Genomic DNA, 17,180 nt, shown 5'->3' on the forward strand with positions numbered 1-17,180 from the left:
GTATATATACACAGACTAGCAAATAGCGAAACATGTACAAAATAAGCAATGGATTATGTACATTTTCTAGTAAAAAAGTTTGCACCGCCTAATTTAATATGATCCATGGCTCAAGTGTAGGCTACAGTGAAAAGCTGTTTGGCTCAGTTGAGACATTAAGAGGAATGACTTTTCAGATGTATTAGCACATCATATAATAGGGGAAACACACGACACCCCCCATAACATCATACTTTGACTAGAACGATGACTTATTGACTTCAATTGTTGTGCAACATCATGGGTAAGCTCTTTGTTGAAAAAAAGTTAATTTCCACTTGTGGTACTGTAAGGCCGATATAAAAGTGAAATCTGCTCTATCTTATGTTAAATAGTTGTTCCAGATATAAAGTGCCAAAGTCATCTAATCCCAAGATCAAGTCCCTGGTTTATTTTCCATCAACATGAAAACTCAAGGCTGCTACTGCAACAAGCAGAGCATTTCATAAGCAAGGAAACAAATTCAGACCTGCCAACCCTGAAGAATTTTTAGCAGTTTCACTTTAGTGCTGCACCCCACTACAGCGCATGTGCGACACTCACACTGCTCAAATCATAGGCAAATGCACCTTTTTAGCCTAATAATGATGTTGGCAGAAGACTGGCTCAGTAGGAATGGTAGGCTATAGACTGCTATGGGTGCTTGGTAATTGGCTGCTCTTCAGTAGCTAACTAGAAATACGTTTAAAGTTGCACTACGCATAAATTGCTCCACCATTTCCTGGTTGCTAAAATTCTAATAGTTCGCCTAATTTCAGTTTATGTGACAAAATAAGCTAGTATAGCGTAGAGAATCATTGTACCATCTAAACCACTGTGAAATATATTTTCCATAATCACAAATATTGTCGTTTCAACTGTTTGAAGCTGGTGTACATCGCCAAAGGTAAAAGACGCAAAAACAAGACTTAAGAACAGGAAGCATAGAAATAGCACACATAGAAAAGATATACCGCTTCTTAGACTTGCCTTCAAGTAGAATGATAGATCTATAACTCACATCTCTGTGTGAATTTGGTCGGGTCGCCCAAAAAGTTACATATTGCCAACTTTAAATATACAATCAGGGCTCTCCCTAGGCATTTCTGACTAGGTCGTGCTGATGTAGGCCTAAGTTTGAGTAGGAGAGAGGTCTGGAAGTTGTGAAGTTGGAGAAGGAAATTGGAGCATTTAGCTTTTATTTTTACCTGTAACTGCCATTTACTGAAACCTTAAATGATATTAAACAATGCAGCCAACAAAGTAGTCTAGTGTGTGATCCTAAATTAAATTCAGGTGGTCTCAATGACACTTTCACATTTTTCTAGGTTAAATTTAGGGGTAATGATCATTCTAATTCATAGGTGTCTTAATGTAGAAACTCTAGTGGAAATGTAAACTGTCTTCTTAATTTGTAGCCAACTACCCATTTTGTATTAGTAACCTATCTAAGAAATAATATTGGTTATGTGCTTAACTAACACATACAATTTTGGAAAACGTATTTGGCAAACAGTCCATTCTCCATTTACCTCACACATCAGTGGTATCAACAGACGAAGTGGAGAGCTGCCAACCAGCTGCTGGGAGAAAAATAGTACTACGACTACCGGGGGCGGGGAAGGCCGGAGCGGAGCACTAGAGATTTTTTCTCCTCGTCCGAGTCCTATGATTGGTTCAGCTCCAACTTCAGACGGTTGAGTTAAAAACCACAATGTGCTCACTAGAAGTCTATTTGGTGTATTTTAGGGTAATTTTTTGTACCAGCGTACTTTGACTTGAAATTGCGTGTATGGTACACAAAATGCGTGCAGGTTGGCAGGTAGGGATAGAGAAGAGAGAGGAGAAAGAGAGAGATCCTCCTTACCCCTCTATAGGGTGCAGTGCGATGGCTCGGGGTTTCTCCATGCTCTGCCATAGGAGGACCTTGCGGTGGGTTCCATCCAGATTGGCCACCTCAATACGGGACGTCCCTGAGTCAGTCCAGTACAGCTTGTCATGGATCCAGTCTATAGCCAGACCACCTAGAGGGAGAGACCAGGGTCATGTTCATTAGGTACCAAACAGAGGAAAACGGACTGAAACAGGGAGAGACTGTCTTGACTTGTCCAATTAAAAACACCATTTTTTGTTTTCCGTTGCAAAAGTTTTAAAACATATTATGTTGCATGCCCTAAAAAACACAACCCAGGAAGTCAACAGATGGTCATTTTAAAATGTGGCAAAAGAACTAGAGCAATCTAATTATTATCTAGGGGTTATGGTTTGGGGAAAACTTTGGAGAAAAGTGTAGAAGCTAAATTCACATTTGGGATTAGAGGGCGGCAGGTAGCTTAGAAGTTAGAGCGCTGGGCCAGTAAACAAAAGATTGGTAGTTCGAATTCCTGAGCCGACTAGGTGAAACATCTGTGATCTGCCCTTGAGCAAGGCACTTATCCCTAATTGCTCCATTAACCCTAATTGCTCCAGGGTTGCCGTCAATAACAGCTGATTCCTGGCCGTGACCCCACTCTCTGAGGGTGTCTCAGCGGGAGTGGGATATGCAAAAAAACACATTTCCATTTCACACCACACACTTGTACAAGTTACACAGAACAAATATAAGCCCCCCTCTATTTTACCTTTTTGGATTAGAAAATGCCATCAATTTGTCTTCTTCAGCATGGCCAGATTGTGTTGACTAGTCATTTGTCCTAAACCTTGCATTATGACTGTTGCAGTGCTGTACATTCTATGTTGATACATGTTCTGACTGTAGTAAAACCATGTGTGGTCGTAGTTATAACTGGGCTTTCCGTTACATAATTGTGAGTGCACAGAATGTAGGATGACCACCTGTGATTGTATCCATGCTGGTGGAAACCACCTGCTATGCATTCTACCGTGTGTGTTTTGACCAGAGTTAGACCATAAATAGTAATGTGCATACCTGGACTCTCTAAGCCAGTGGAGACCACTTCCTCCACGTTGCTCCCGTTCAGGTTGGCCTTCATGATGCGGTCGAGCGTGACATCAGACCAGAAGACCAGCTCCTGGTTGTGGTGGAAGTCCAGAGCGATGGCATTTTCCAGGTTGTTCAGCAGCAGAGTGTACTCGGACCGGTGGGGCAACACCTGGCGGATGTCTATACGGTTCGCAAACAGCAGCACTGGCTCAGGACCTAATGGAGGGGTACAGAGTAGTGTAAAGAGAGGAGGGTATAGAGAGGAGGGAGGGAAAAGAAAGAGGGAGGATAGTGACAAGCAAAATGAGGGGTTAAGAGAGTGAGAGAAAGAGGGAGAGAGAGGAGAGGGTGTGGAGTGCAAGGGAGAGAGGAAGAGACAGAGAAAAACTCAGCTCTTGCAGGAAACTCCAGCCATCACTTTCAATAAGACCCAACATTAATATTAGTCAGTCAGTCAAGTACACCCCCTGGCCACTGGAACCCAAGCAGAGATGCTTGACCGGGGTTCACCAGTGATACACACCAGATTTAAGGGGTGCTGTATTGGCAATGTAGTGGACCCTAGCTCCATATCCATATCTAAATCTAGTACAGACCAGGCCTGCGTTTTAAATGGCACCCTATTGCTTTATAGTAAACCACTGTAAGATATAAGGTGGCATTTGGGATGCGCCCAAGCACTTGCTTTTCTGACCTTAAACCATGAGCTAACCTCAGCCACAGTCCAACTCCCCCAAGCTAAGCAAGGGATACGGTTACAATTAAATGCAGATGAAACATGTTTGCATGTTTTAAACACAACTATGACACATATGGGTCACCCACTACCCAGGGCAGAGTAGGGAAAATTATTTTAATTCCATACAGTCAAAACATGTTTAGGCAAACAACTTCCCCAGGCGCTCACAATCCCTCCACATATCGAAGCCAAAGGTCTTAAATTGAAAGATTGTGAGTGGACTCACCCAGCGCCTTGCAGCTGCGCTTGTCAGGCCTCAGCTCATAGCCCTGCACACACCAGCACTGGAACCCTCCCTCTGTGTTGGTACAGCCCTGGCTGCAGTAGCCCTCCTCTGCACACTCATCCACATCTGGGAACGGTCCATATAGACAGGTGGGTGGGTGGGGGAGGGATAAGAGAAAATATGATGATGCGATGTGTGCAAACACCTCAAATATATACATTTTAAATCAACTCATTATAAAATCCGGTAGAGCTCAAATACATAAAACATTTTCAGTCTCTCATCGCAAGCACACACACACGGGGTGTAGTCTCACCCTGGCAGGCCCTGCCGTCCTCCATCAGTCTGTAGCCAGTATGACAGGTACACTGGACCAGACCTCTGGCCATCTGACACTTCTGAGAACAGCCTCCGTTATTCAGGTTACAGTTGCCATCGCTGGACCGCGGGCCTACACTCAAACACACACACTTGTTAGAGAGATGTTATGATGTGGAGCCTTACAGTAGTTTCCAAATAAGTCCCCAAACACACACGGCACACCCACCCCACACCCTTCCCCTTATACAGTCAGACATAACTCACGGCAGTCCTGGTGAGGGTGTTCATCAGTCCCATCTCCACAGTCGCTGACCTCATTACAGACCTTCCTCTGGCCAATACAGCGGCCGTTACCACACAGAAACTGGTCTGGAGCACATGGAGGGGTGTCTGGTGGGGAGATAGATGGAGAAAGTTACAATGGCCTGGAAAAAAGCTGCGAAGAACAATGGACAACATCTGAAAACTCCTTTGGCAGTGTCTCAAATATCACCCCTTGGGTCCTGGTCAAAGGAAGTGAACTATATAGGGAATAGGGTACCATTTGGGATGTAGCCTCTGATTTTTGAAGGATAGACATAAAAGGCCTGTGGGGTAATGGTAACTGTTCTTTAGATTGACTGAATCTAGACTCCACACTGGGTGGGGGGGATCATCCAAAATCAAATCAAACTTTATATGTCACATGCGCCAAATACTACAAATCAAACCATATTGTATTAGTCACATGCGCCGAATACAACAGGTGTAGACCTTACAGTGAAATGCTTACTTACGAGCCCCAAACCAACAATGCAGTTAAAAAAAATACAGATAAGAATAAGAAATTAAAGTATTTAAAGAGCAGCAGTAAAATAACAATAGCGAGACTATATACAGGGGGGTACCGGTACAGAGTCAATGTGCAGGGGCACCGGTTAGTTTTTATTTTATTTTTATTTATTTCACCTTTATTTAACCAGGTAGGCAAGTTGAGAACAAGTTCTCATTTACAATTGCGACCTGGCCAAGATAAAGCAAAGCAGTTCGACAACATACAAAAACACAGAGTTACACATGGAGTAAAACAACATACTGTCACGTCCTGACCATATACTTAGGTTTTTTTGTATTATATTTGGTCAGGACGTGGCAGTTATGTTTGGTTATGGTATAGTGGGGTTGTGAGTGTTGGGGTAGGTTCTAGGTTAGGTATTTCTATGTGGAGTTTAGTGAGTGTATGTTTGTTTGGTTAATTGGGGTTGGGACTCTCAGTTGAAGGCAGGTGTTGTCTATCTGCCTTTGATTGAGAGTCCCATATAGTGGGGTGTGTTTGTTAGATTTTTGTGGGTAATTGTAATTTTGCACTGTGTTTCGTTTCACCTGTAAAACTGTCACCTTTCTCCTCTGAGTGTTTATTTTGTTTTGTCGTTTCCATCTAAAATAAATATGATGTGGAACAGTCAACCTGCTGCGTATTGGTCATCGAGTGATTTCGACATATCTTCCGATGAGGGAGAATACGAGGAACGTGACAGAATTACCCACCGACAACGGACCAAGCAGCAGAGGAAGGAGCAGCACAAGGAGAGGCACCAGGAGAAAGGCTATCTGGAGTCATGGACTTGGGAGGAAATCCTGGACGGGAAAGGACCATGGACTCAAGCTGGGGATTATCGCCGCCCACAGTGGGAGATCGAGGCGGCGAGAGCTGAGAGGCGCTGGTATGAGGAGAGGGAGCGCAACGGACACGGGAGGCAGCCCCACAATTTTTTTTGGGGGGGGCACACGGGGAGATTGGCGGAGTCAGGTGGTAGACCTAAGCCAACTCCCCGTGCTTACCGGAAGCAGCGTGGTACTGGTAAGACACCGTGTTATGCTGTGGAGCGCACGGTGTCCCCAGTGCACGTTCAAAGCCCGGTGCACTACATACCAGCCCCCCGCAAGTGCCATGCGAGTGCAGGCATCGAGCCAGGGCGGATGGTGCCAGCTCAGCGCGTCTGGTCTCCAGTGCGCCTCCTCGGCCCAGGTTATCCTGCGCCGGCGTTGCGCACTGTGTCTCCAGAGCGCTGGGAGGGTCCAGTTCGCCCAATGCCTGCTCTCCGCCCGTGCCGGGCCAAAGTGGGCATTCAGCCTGGAGTGTGGGTAAAGAGTGTCCGTACCAGAACTCCAGTGCTCCCCCACAGCCCGGTTTATCCTGTGCCTCCTCCTCGGACCAGGCCTTCAGTGGGTCTCCCCAGCCTGGTGAGTCCTGTGCCACCTCCCAGGACCAGGCCTTCAGTGGGTCTCCCCATCCTGGTTCATCCTGTGCCACCTCCCAGGACCAGGCCTTCAGTGGGTCTCCCCAGCCTGGTGAGTCCTGTGCCACCTCCCAGGACCAGGCCTTCAGTGGGTCTCCCCATCCTGGTTCATCCTGTGCCACCTCCCAGGACCAGGCCTCCAGTGGGTCTCCCCATCCTGGTTCATCCTGTGCCACCTCCCAGGACCAGGCCTTCAGTGGGTCTCCCCAGCCTGGTGAGTCCTGTGCCACCTCCCAGGACCAGGCCTTCAGTGGGTCTCCCCATCCTGGTTCATCCTGTGCCACCTCCCAGGACCAGGCCTTCAGTGGGTCTCCCCAGCCTGGTGAGTCCTGTGCCTGTGCCCAGGGCCAGGCATCCATCATGTCTCCCCAGCCTGGTGAATCCTGGGTCAGGGCCGTCGGAGGATCCGACACCGGGGTGCGGCCCAGAGGATCCGACACCGGGGTGCGGACCAGAGTATCCGACAACCTCTTGCGACCCGGGACTGAGGGGAGCTGCCTGTGACCCAGAACCGGGTGAGTCTGGTCACAATTCTAAAATAAAGTTGATTAACTATGACTGTGATGATTCTGCCTACAACCCAGAACCGAAGGAGTCTGCTTACAGCCTGGGACCGACGGAGTCGGCCCACGAACCAGAACCAAAGAAGTCTGCCTACTGTCCTAAGCCCAACAGGTCTGTCTACGGTCTGTTGGACAGTAGGCCAGAACCGGAGCCACCTCCAATAGAGGTGGGTTGGGGAGGGGGGGTGTAGCACTGTGCCGTCGTTGACGGCAGCCACCCTCCCTTCCCTCCCTTTAGTTAGGAGGTTAATTGTGTGTTGTTTTTTTTTGTTTTGTTTTTTTTCTGTTGGTTTTGTGCATTCAGTGTATGCACCTTTAGGGGGGGGTAATGTCACGTCCTGACCATATACTTAGGTTTTTTTGTATTATATTTGGTCAGGACGTGGCAGTTATGTTTGGTTATGGTATAGTGGGGTTGTGAGTGTTGGGGTAGGTTCTAGGTTAGGTATTTCTATGTGGAGTTTAGTGAGTGTATGTTTGTTTGGTTAATTGGGGTTGGGACTCTCAGTTGAAGGCAGGTGTTGTCTATCTGCCTTTGATTGAGAGTCCCATATAGTGGGGTGTGTTTGTTTGATTTTTGTGGGTAATTGTAATTTTGCACTGTGTTTCGTTTCACCTGTAAAACTGTCACCTTTCTCCTCTGAGTGTTTATTTTGTTTTGTCGTTTCCATCTAAAATAAATATGATGTGGAACAGTCAACCTGCTGCGTATTGGTCATCGAGTGATTTCGACATATCTTCCGATGAGGGAGAATACGAGGAACGTGACACATACAATCAATGATGCAGTAGAAAAAAATAAGACTATATACAATGTGAGCAAATGATGTGAGATAAGGTAAAGGCAAAAAGGCCATGGTGGCAAAGGAAATAAAGTATAGCAAGTAAAACACTGGAATGGTAGATTTGTAGTTTGAAGAAAGTTCAAAGTTAAAATATAAATAATATGGTGCAAAGGAGCAAAATAAATAAAATAAATAAATACAGTAGGGGAAGAGGTAGTAGTTTGGGCTAAATTATAGATGGGCTATGTACAGGTGCAGTGATCTGGGAGCTGCTCTGATAGCTGGTGCTTAAAGCTAGTGAGGGAGATAAGTGTTTCCAGTTTCAGAGATTTTTGTAGTTCGTTCCAGTCATTGGCAGCAGAGAACTGAAAGGAGAGACGACCAAAGGAGAGAGTTAAGGTAATATGTACATGAAGATAGAGTTATTAAAGTGACTATACATAGATGACAACAACAGAAGGTAACAGCGGTGCAAAAGAGGGGGAGGCAATGCAAATAGTCTGACGAGCCATTTGATTAGGTGTTCAGGAGTCTTATGGCTTGGGGCTAGAAGCTGTTAAGAAGCTTCTTGGACCTAGACTTGGCACTCCAGTACCGCTTTCCATGCGGTAGCAGAGAGAACAGTCTATGGCTAGGGTGGCTGTTGTCTGACAATTCTTAGGACATTCCTCTGACACCGCCTGGTATAGAGGTCCTGGATGGCAGGAAGCTTGGCCTCAGTGATGTACTGGACCGTTCGCACTATCCTCTATAGTGCCTTGCGGTCGGAGGCCGAGCAGTTGAAATACCAGGCAGTGATGCAACCAGTCAGGATGCTCTCGATGGTGCAAATGTAGAACCTTTTGAGGATCTGAGGACCCACGCAAAATCTTTTCAGTCTCCTGAGGGGGAATAGGTTTTGCCGTGCCCTCTTCACGACTGTCTTGGTGTGCTTGGACCATGTTAGTTTGTTGGTGAAGTGGACACCAAGGAACTTGAAGCTCTCAACCTGCTCCACTGCAGCCCCGTCGATGAGAATGGGGGCGTTCTCGGTCCTCTTTTTCCTATAGTCCACAATCATCTCCTTTGTCTTGATCACGGTGAGGGAGTGGTTGTTGTCCTGGCACCACACGGCCAGGTCTCTGACCTCCTCCCTATAGCGGTCTCGTCATTGTTGGTGATCAAGCCTACCACTGTTGTGTCATTGGCAAACTTAATGATGGTGTTGGAGTCGTGCCTGGCCATGCAGTCATGAGTGAACAGGGAGTACAGGAGGGGACCGATCACGCACCCCTGAGGGCCCCCTGTGTTGAGGATCAGCGTGGCGGATGTGTTGTCACCTACCCTTACCACCTGGGGGCGGCCCGTCAGGAAGTCCAGGATCCAGTTGCAGAGGGAGGTGTTTAGGCCCAGGGTCCTTAGCTTAGTGATGAGCTTTGAGGGCACTATGGTGTTGAACGCTGAGCTGTAGTCAATGAATAGCATTCTCACATAGGTGTTCCTTTTGTCCAGGTGGGAAAGGGCAGTGTGGAGTGCAATAGAGATTGGATCATCTGTGGATCTGTTGGGGCGGTATGCAAATTAGAGTTGGTCTAGGGATTCTGGGATAATGGTGTTGATGTGAGCCATGACTAGCCTTTCAAAGCACTTCATGGCAACAGACATGAGTGCTACGGGTCGGTATGTCATTTAGGCAGGTTACCTTAATGTTATTGGGCACATGCACTATGGTGGTCTGCTTAAAACATGTTGGTACTACAGACAGACAGGGAGAAGTTGAAAATGTCAGTGAAGACACTTGCCAGTTGGTCAGTGCATGCTCGAAGTACACGTCCTGGTAATCTGACCTGTTTAAAGGTCTTACTCACATCGGCTGCGGAGAGCGTGATCACACAGTTTTCAGGAACAGCTGGTGCTCTCATGCAAGTTTCAGTGTTATTTGCCTCGACGTGAGCATAGAAGTGATTTAGGTCGTCTGGTAGGCTTGTGTCACTGGGCAGCTCTTGGCTGTGCTTCCCTTTGTAGTCTGTAATGGTTTGCAAGCCCTGCCACATCCGACGAGCGTCAGAGCCGGTGTAGTACGATTCGATCTTAGTCCTGTATTGATGCTTTGCTTGTTTGATGGTTTGTTCGGAGGGCATAGCGGGATTTCTTATAAGCTTCCGGGTTAGAGTCCCTCTCCTTGAAAGCGGCAGCTCTAGCCTTTAGCTCAGTGCGGATGTCGCCTGTAATACATGGCTTCTGGTTGGGGTATGTACGTACAGTCACTGTGGGGACTACGTCATCGATGCACTTATTGATGAAGGCAATGACTGATGTGGTGTACTCCTTAATGCCATCGCAGGAATCCAGGAACATATTCCAGTCTGTGCTAGCAAAACAGTCCTGTAGCATAGTATCTGCTTTATCTGACCACTTTTTTTATTGATCGAGTCACTGGTGATTCCTGCTTACATTTTTTCTTGTAAGCAGGAATCAGGAGGACAGAATTATGGTCAGATTTGCCAAATGGAGGGCGAGGGAGCGCTTTGCATGCGTCTCTCTGTGTGGAGTAAAGGTGGTCCAGAGTTTTTTCCCCCTCTGGTTGCACATTAAACATGCTGCTAAAAATTTGGTAAAATGGATTTAAGTTTCCCTTTATTAAAGTCCCCGGCTACTAGGAGCGCTGCCTCTGGTTGAGCCTTTTCTTGTTTGCTTATGGCGGAAAACAGATCATTCAATGCTGTCTTAGTGCAAGCCTCTGACTGTGGTGGTATGTAAACAGCTACGAGAAATACAGATGGAAACTCTCTAGGTAGATAGAGTATCTCATGATAAGCTGTAAACCACACTAACTCAGGCGAGCAATAGCTCGAGACTTCCTTAGATATCGTGCACCAGCTGTTATTTACAAAAAATACATACTCCGCCGCCTCTTGTCTTACCAGACGCTGCTGTTTATTCGGGGGCTTATTCGATCGCCTATGAATTCTCAGAAGGTAGCCCACCCACCTGACCCTTTTTCTCCGCCTCCTCTTCACCTAAATCACAGGGATCTGAGCCTGTCCTGAGAAAGCAGTATATCGTTCGCGTCGGGCTCATCAGACTCATTAAAGGAAAAGAAGGATTCTGCTAGTCCATGGTGAGTAATTGCAGTCATGATGTCCAGAAGTTCTTTTCGGTCATAAGAGACGGTATTGGCAACATTATATACAAAAATAAGTTACAAACAACACAAAAAACAAACAAAGAAAGCACAATCGGTTAGGGGCGGTTAAGTAAAATGTCTGCCATCTCCTCTGGCGCCATTTTACAAGTGTAGACCTTACCATGAAATGCTTACTTACAAGCCCTTAACCAACAGTGCAGTTCAAGAAGAGTTAAGAAAATATTTACCAAATAAACAAAAGTAAAAGAAACTATAAAAAACTAAAGGTACAGAGTCAGTGTGCGAGGGTACAGGATAGTTGAGGTCATTTCTACATGTAGGTAGGGGTGAAGTGACTACGCATAGATAATAAAAAGCGAGTAGCAGCAGTGTACAAAACATAAGGAGTGACAACTTAAATACTCCAGTGGCAATTTGATTAATTGTTCAGCAGTCTTATGGCTTGGGGGTAGAAGCTGTGAAGGAGTCTTTTGGTTCTGAACTTGGCGCTCCAGTACCACTTACCGTGCGATAGCAGATTAACCTGTTAGGGCTAGGGGGCAGTATTTACACGGCCGGATAAAAAATGTACCCGATTTAATCTGGTTACTACTCCTGCCCAGTAACTAGAATATGCATATAATTATTGGCTTTGGATAGAAAACACCCTAAAGTTTCTAAAACTGTTTGAATGGTGTCTGTGAGTATAACAGAACTCATATGGCAGGCAAAAACCTGAGAAGATTTCATGCAGGAAGTGGCCTGTCTGACAAGGTGTTGTTGTTCTTGCTTCTGTTTATTGAAGAGTCAGGATCTTAGCTGTAACGTGACACTTCCTACGGCTCCAATAGGCTCTCAGAGCCCGGGAAAAAGCTGAAGGATGCCGAGGCAGCCCCAGGCTGAAACACATAATCGCCTTTGCCAAGTGGCCGATCAGAGGACAAAGGAATGAGGCGCGTGCCCGAGTCGACCCCATGCTGTATTTTCTTTCGGCTGTTTACCTAATTGCAGATTCCCGGTCGGAATATTATCGCTTTTTTACGAGAAAAATTGCATAAAAATGGATTTTAAACAGCGGTTGACATGCTTCGAAGTACGGTAATGGAATATTTAGAAATCTTTTGTCACGAAATGCGCCGTGCGCGTGACCCTTATTTACCATTCGGATAGTGTCCTGAACGCACGAACAAAACGCCGCTGTTGGAATAGAACTATGGATTATTTTGGACCAAACCAACATTTGTTATTGAAGTAGAAGTCCTGGGAGTGCATTCTGACGAAGAACAGGAAAGGTAATCAAACTTTCGTAATAGTAAATCTGATTTTGGTGAAAGCTAAACTTGCTGGGTGTCTAAATAGCTAGCCCTGTGATGCCGGGCTATCTACTTAGAATATTGCAAAATGTGCTTTCACCAAAAAGCTATTTTAAAATCGGACATATCGAGTGCATAGAGGAGTTCTGTATCTATAATTCTTTAAATAATTGTTATGCTTTTTGTGAACGTTTATCATGAGTAATATAGTAAATTGTTAGTGAATTCGCCGGAAGTTTGCGGGGGGTATGCTAGTTCTGAACGTCACATGCTAATGTAAAAAGCTGTTTTTTTATATAAATATGAACTTGATTGAACAAAACATGCATGTATTGTATAACATAATGTCCTAGGTGTGTCATCTGATGAAGATCATCAAAGGTAAGTGCTGCATTTAGCTGTCTTCTGGGTTTTTGTGACATTATATGCTAGCTTGAAAAATGGGTGTCTGATTATTTCTGGCTGGGTACTCTGCTGACATAATCTAATGTTTTGCTTTCGTTGTAAAGCCTTTTTGAAATCGGACAGTGTGGTTAGATTAACGAGAGTCTTGTCTTTAAATAGCTGTAAAATAGTCATATGTTTGAGAAATTGAAGTAATAGCATTTCTAAGGTATTTATCAAGACTGTTTCAAGGACAGCTTTTTTCCATCTACGTAACATTGCAAAAATCAGAAACTTTCTGTCCAAAAATGATGCAGAAAAATTAATCCATGCTTTTGTTACTTCTAGGCTGGACTACTGCAATGCTCTACTTTCCGGCTACCCGGATAAAGCACTAAACAAACTTCAGTTAGTGCTAAATACGGCTGATAGAATCCTGACTAGAGCAAAAAAAATTTATCATATTACTCCAGTGCTAGCCTCCCTACACTGGCTTCCTGTTAAGGCAAGGGCTGATTTCAAGGTTTTACTGCTAACCTACAAAGCATTACATGGGCTTTCTCCTACCCATCTTTCCGATTTGGTCCTGCCGTACATACCTACACGTACGCTACGGTCACAAGACGCAGGCCTCCTAATTGTCCCTAGAATTTCTAAGCAAACGGCTGGAGGTAGGGCTTTCTCCTATAGAGCTCCATTTTTATGGAATGGTCTGCCTACCCATGTGAGAGACGCAGACTCAGTCTCAACCTTTAAGTCTTTACTGAAGACTTATCTCTTCAGTAGGTCCTATGATTAAGTATAGTCTGGCCCAGGAGTGTGAAGGTGAACGGAAAGGCTGGAGCAACGAACCGCCCTTGCTGTCTCTGCCTTGCTGGTTCCCCTCTCTCCACTGGGATTCTCTGCCTCTAACCCTATTACAGGGGCTGAGTCACTGGCTTACTGGTGTTCTTCCATGCCGTCCATGGGAGGGGTGCGTCACTTGAGTGGGTTGAGTCACTGACGTGGTCTTCCTGTCTGGGTTGGCGCCCCCCCCTTGGGTTGTGCCGTGGCGGAGGATCTTTGTGGGCTATACTCGGCCTTGTCTTAGGACGGTAAGTTGGTGGTTGGAGACATCCCTCTAGTGGTGTGGGGGCTGTGCTTTGGCAAAGTGGGTGGGGTTATATCCTGCCTGTTTGGCCCTGTCCGGGGGTATCATCGGATGGGGCCACAGTGTCTTCTGATCCCTCCTGTCTCAGCCTCCAGTATTTATGCTGCAGTAGTTTATGTGTCGGGGGGCTAGGGTCAGTCTGTTACATCTGGAGTATTTCTCTTGTCTTATCCGGTGTCCTGTGTGAATTTAAATATGCTCTCTCTAATTCTCTCTTTCTTTTTTTCTCTCGGAGGACCTGAGCCCTAGGACCATGCCTCAGGACTACCTGGCATGATGACTCCTTGCTGTCCCCAGTCCACCTGGCCATGCTGCTGCTCCAGTTTCAGCTGTTCTGCCTGCGGCTATGGAACCCTGACCTGTTCACCGGACGTGCTTGTTGCACCCTCGACAACTACTATGATTATTATTATTTGACCATGCTGGTCATTTATGAACATTTTAACATCTTGACCATGTTCTGTTATAATATCCACCCGGCACAGCCAGAAGAGGACTGGCCACCCCTCATAGCCTGGTTCCTCTCTAGGTTTCTTCATAGGTTTTTGGCCTTTCTAGGAAGTTTTTCCTAGGGAGTTTTTCCTAGCCACTGTGCTTCTTTCACATGCATTGCTTGCTGTTTGGAGTTTTAGGCTGGGTTTCTGTACAGCACTTTGAGATATCAGCTGATGTACGAAGGGCTATATAAATACATTTGATTTTATTTGTTGCCTACCCTTACCACCTGGGGGCGACCCGTCAGGAAGTCCAGGATCCAGTTGCAGAGGTAGTACTTTAGTCCAATGGTCCTTAGCTTAGTGAGGAGCTTCGTGGACACTATGGTATTGAGGCCTGAGCTGTAGTCAATGAACAGCATTCTCACTTAGGTGTTCCTTTTGTCCAGGTGGGAAAGGGCAGTGTGGAGTGCGATTGAGATTGTGTCATCTGTGGATCTGTTGGTGCGGTATGCGAATTGGAGTGGGTCTAGGGTTTCCGGGAGGATGCTGTTGATATGAGCCATGACCAGCCTTTCAAAACACTTCATGACTACCGACGTGAGTGCTACTGGGCGGTATTCATTTAGGCAAGTTACCTTCACTTCCTTGGGCACAGGGACTATGGTGGTCTGCTTGAAACACGTAGGTATTACAGACTCGGTCAGGGAGAGGTTGAAAATGTCAGTGAAGACAATTGCCAGTTGATCCACGCATGCTTTGAGTACAGATCCTGGTAATTCGTCTGGCCCAGCGGCTTTGTGGATGTTGACCTGTTTAAAGGTCTTGCTCACATCAGCTACCGAGAGCATTATCAAACAGTCATCCAGAACAGCTGGTGCTCTCGTGCATGCTTCAGTGTTGCTTGCCTTGAAGCGAGCATAAAAGGCATTTAGCTTGTCTGGAAGGCTCGCATCACTGGGCAGATCGCGTCTGTGTTTCCCTTCGTAGTCCGTAATAGTTTTCAAGTCCTGCCACATACGACGAGCGTCAGAGCCGGTGTAGTAGGATTCATTATCCTGTATTGACGCTTTGCTTGTTTGATGGTTCGTCTGAGGGCATAGCGGGATTTTTTTATAAGTGTCCGGATTAGTGTCCCACTCCTTGAAAGCAACAGCTCTAGCCTTTAGCTCGATGCGGATGTTGCCTTTAATCCATGGCTTCTGGTTGGGATATGTACGTAAAATCACTGTGGGGACGACGATGCACTTATTGATGAAGCCGGTGACTGAGGTGGTATACTCTTCAATGCCATTGAATCCCGGAACTTATTCCAGTCTGTGCTAGCAAAACAGTCCTGTAGCGAAGCATCCGCGTCATCTGACCACTTCAGTATTGCGCGAGTTACTGGTATTCCTTCTTTAGTTTTTGCTTGTAAGCAGGAATCAGGAAGATATAATTTTGGTCAGATTTGCCAAATAGAGGGCAGGGGAGAGCTTTGTATGCATCTGTGTGTGTGTAGTAAAGTTTTCTTTCACTCTGGTTGCACATGTGACATGCTGGTAAAAATTTGGTAAAACTGATTGAAGTTTGCCTGCATTCAAGTCCCCGGCCACTAGGAGCACCGCGTCGGGATTAGCATTTTCTTGTTTGCTTATGTCCTTATAGAGTTGCTTGAGCACGGTCTTAGTGTCAGCATCGGTCTGTGGTGGTAAATAGACGGCTACGAATAATATAGATGAGAATTCTCTTGGTAGATAGTGTGGTCTACAGCTTATCATAAGGTATTCTACCTCAGGCGAGCAATACCTCAAAGCTTCTTTAATATTAGACATCGCAACCCAGCTATTATTGACAAATAGACACATACCCCCACCTCTCGTCTTACCAGACGTAACTTCTTCTCTGTTCTGCCGGTGCATGGAAAATCCCGCCAGCTCTATAATATCTGTGTCATCGTTCAGGCACGACTCGGTGAAACATATATTACAGTTTTTAATGTCCCATTGGTAGGATAATCTTAATCGTAGGTCATCAATTTTATTTTCCAATGATTGCACGTTAGCCAGTAGAACAGATGGCACTGTGAGTTCTCTCGCTCGCCTTCAGATTCTCATAAGGCAGCCGACCTGCCTTTTCCTCTGTCTTTTCTTCACGCAAATGACCGGGCCTGTTCCCGGGTAAGCATTATATCCTTCTAGACGGATTTGTTAAAGGAAAAAGCTTCTTCCAGTTCGGGGTGAGTAATTGCTGTTCTGATGTCCAGAAGTTATTTTCAGTCATAAGAGATGGTAGCAGCAACATTTTGAACAAAACAAGTTTAAAAATAAGTTACAAACAAGGCAAAAAAACTAACAAAATAGCACAGTTGGTTACGAGCATGTAAAACGTGCCAATATGCTTTCCCTCTGACAGTTTCCTCTCCAATGATGCTTTTCAGCATGGAGAGCTGTCCTGCAACTGTTGTCATGGATACTAAACTATAGGGTGCCTGTCTGAGGTGTAAGATTAAGCTCATAGCCCGCCGATAAGAACTAAGTCCATGGAGCTCTTTTTTTCTTTTCAGTCTTTTATTTCATTTGTACTGTCTAGATTAGATTGATGCCGATCTGCACACACCCACACACGTACCAGTCTTCTCACAGTCATCTTCATCGCTGCCGTCAGAGCAGTCATCCTCACCGTCACATCTCCATGACAACCTGACACAGCGTCCCGATGCACAGCGGAACTGATCCGCAGTACACATGGAGGTGGCTGGAGGGAGAGGACAGGTCGGTTAGACACACACACACGTACACAATTTACATACATTATATACACAAATTTACATACATTATGCACACACATAAGCAGATACTTACTGCAGTTCTTCTCATCTGATTGGTCATCACAGTCAAACTCCCCGTCACACCTCCAGCCAGCGTTGATGCACATCC

The 17,180-nt window shown here is 45.8% G+C and overlaps 1 protein-coding gene across 5 annotated transcripts in view; it reads right to left on the reverse strand.

Annotated features, from left to right (window-relative positions):
- The window catches only part of LOC106587054 (low-density lipoprotein receptor-related protein 4), a 274,954-nt gene that overhangs the window by 65,673 nt on the left and 192,101 nt on the right, over positions 1 to 17,180 (reverse strand). For 3 of the 5 annotated variants that reach the window (XM_014174938.3, XM_014174936.3, XM_014174940.3), the window contains exons 7-13: positions 17,106 to 17,180; positions 16,861 to 16,998; positions 4,513 to 4,638; positions 4,244 to 4,378; positions 3,928 to 4,053; positions 2,948 to 3,178; positions 1,886 to 2,042 (exon numbers count right to left, since the gene is read on the reverse strand). The exon at positions 17,106 to 17,180 is cut by the window's right edge and continues 45 nt beyond it. In XM_014174938.3, the coding sequence (XP_014030413.3) occupies positions 1,886 to 2,042; positions 2,948 to 3,178; positions 3,928 to 4,053; positions 4,244 to 4,378; positions 4,513 to 4,638; positions 16,861 to 16,998; positions 17,106 to 17,180 (988 nt within the window). The remainder of the gene's footprint in view (positions 1 to 1,885; positions 2,043 to 2,947; positions 3,179 to 3,927; positions 4,054 to 4,243; positions 4,379 to 4,512; positions 4,639 to 16,860; positions 16,999 to 17,105) is intronic. The other 2 variants (XM_014174937.3, XM_014174939.3) reach the window with 1 other exon arrangement.

This window comes from Salmo salar, chromosome 26 (genome assembly GCF_965601325.2).
Source record: "Salmo salar chromosome 26, fSalSal1, whole genome shotgun sequence".
Lineage (NCBI taxonomy): Eukaryota > Metazoa > Chordata > Actinopteri > Salmoniformes > Salmonidae > Salmo > Salmo salar.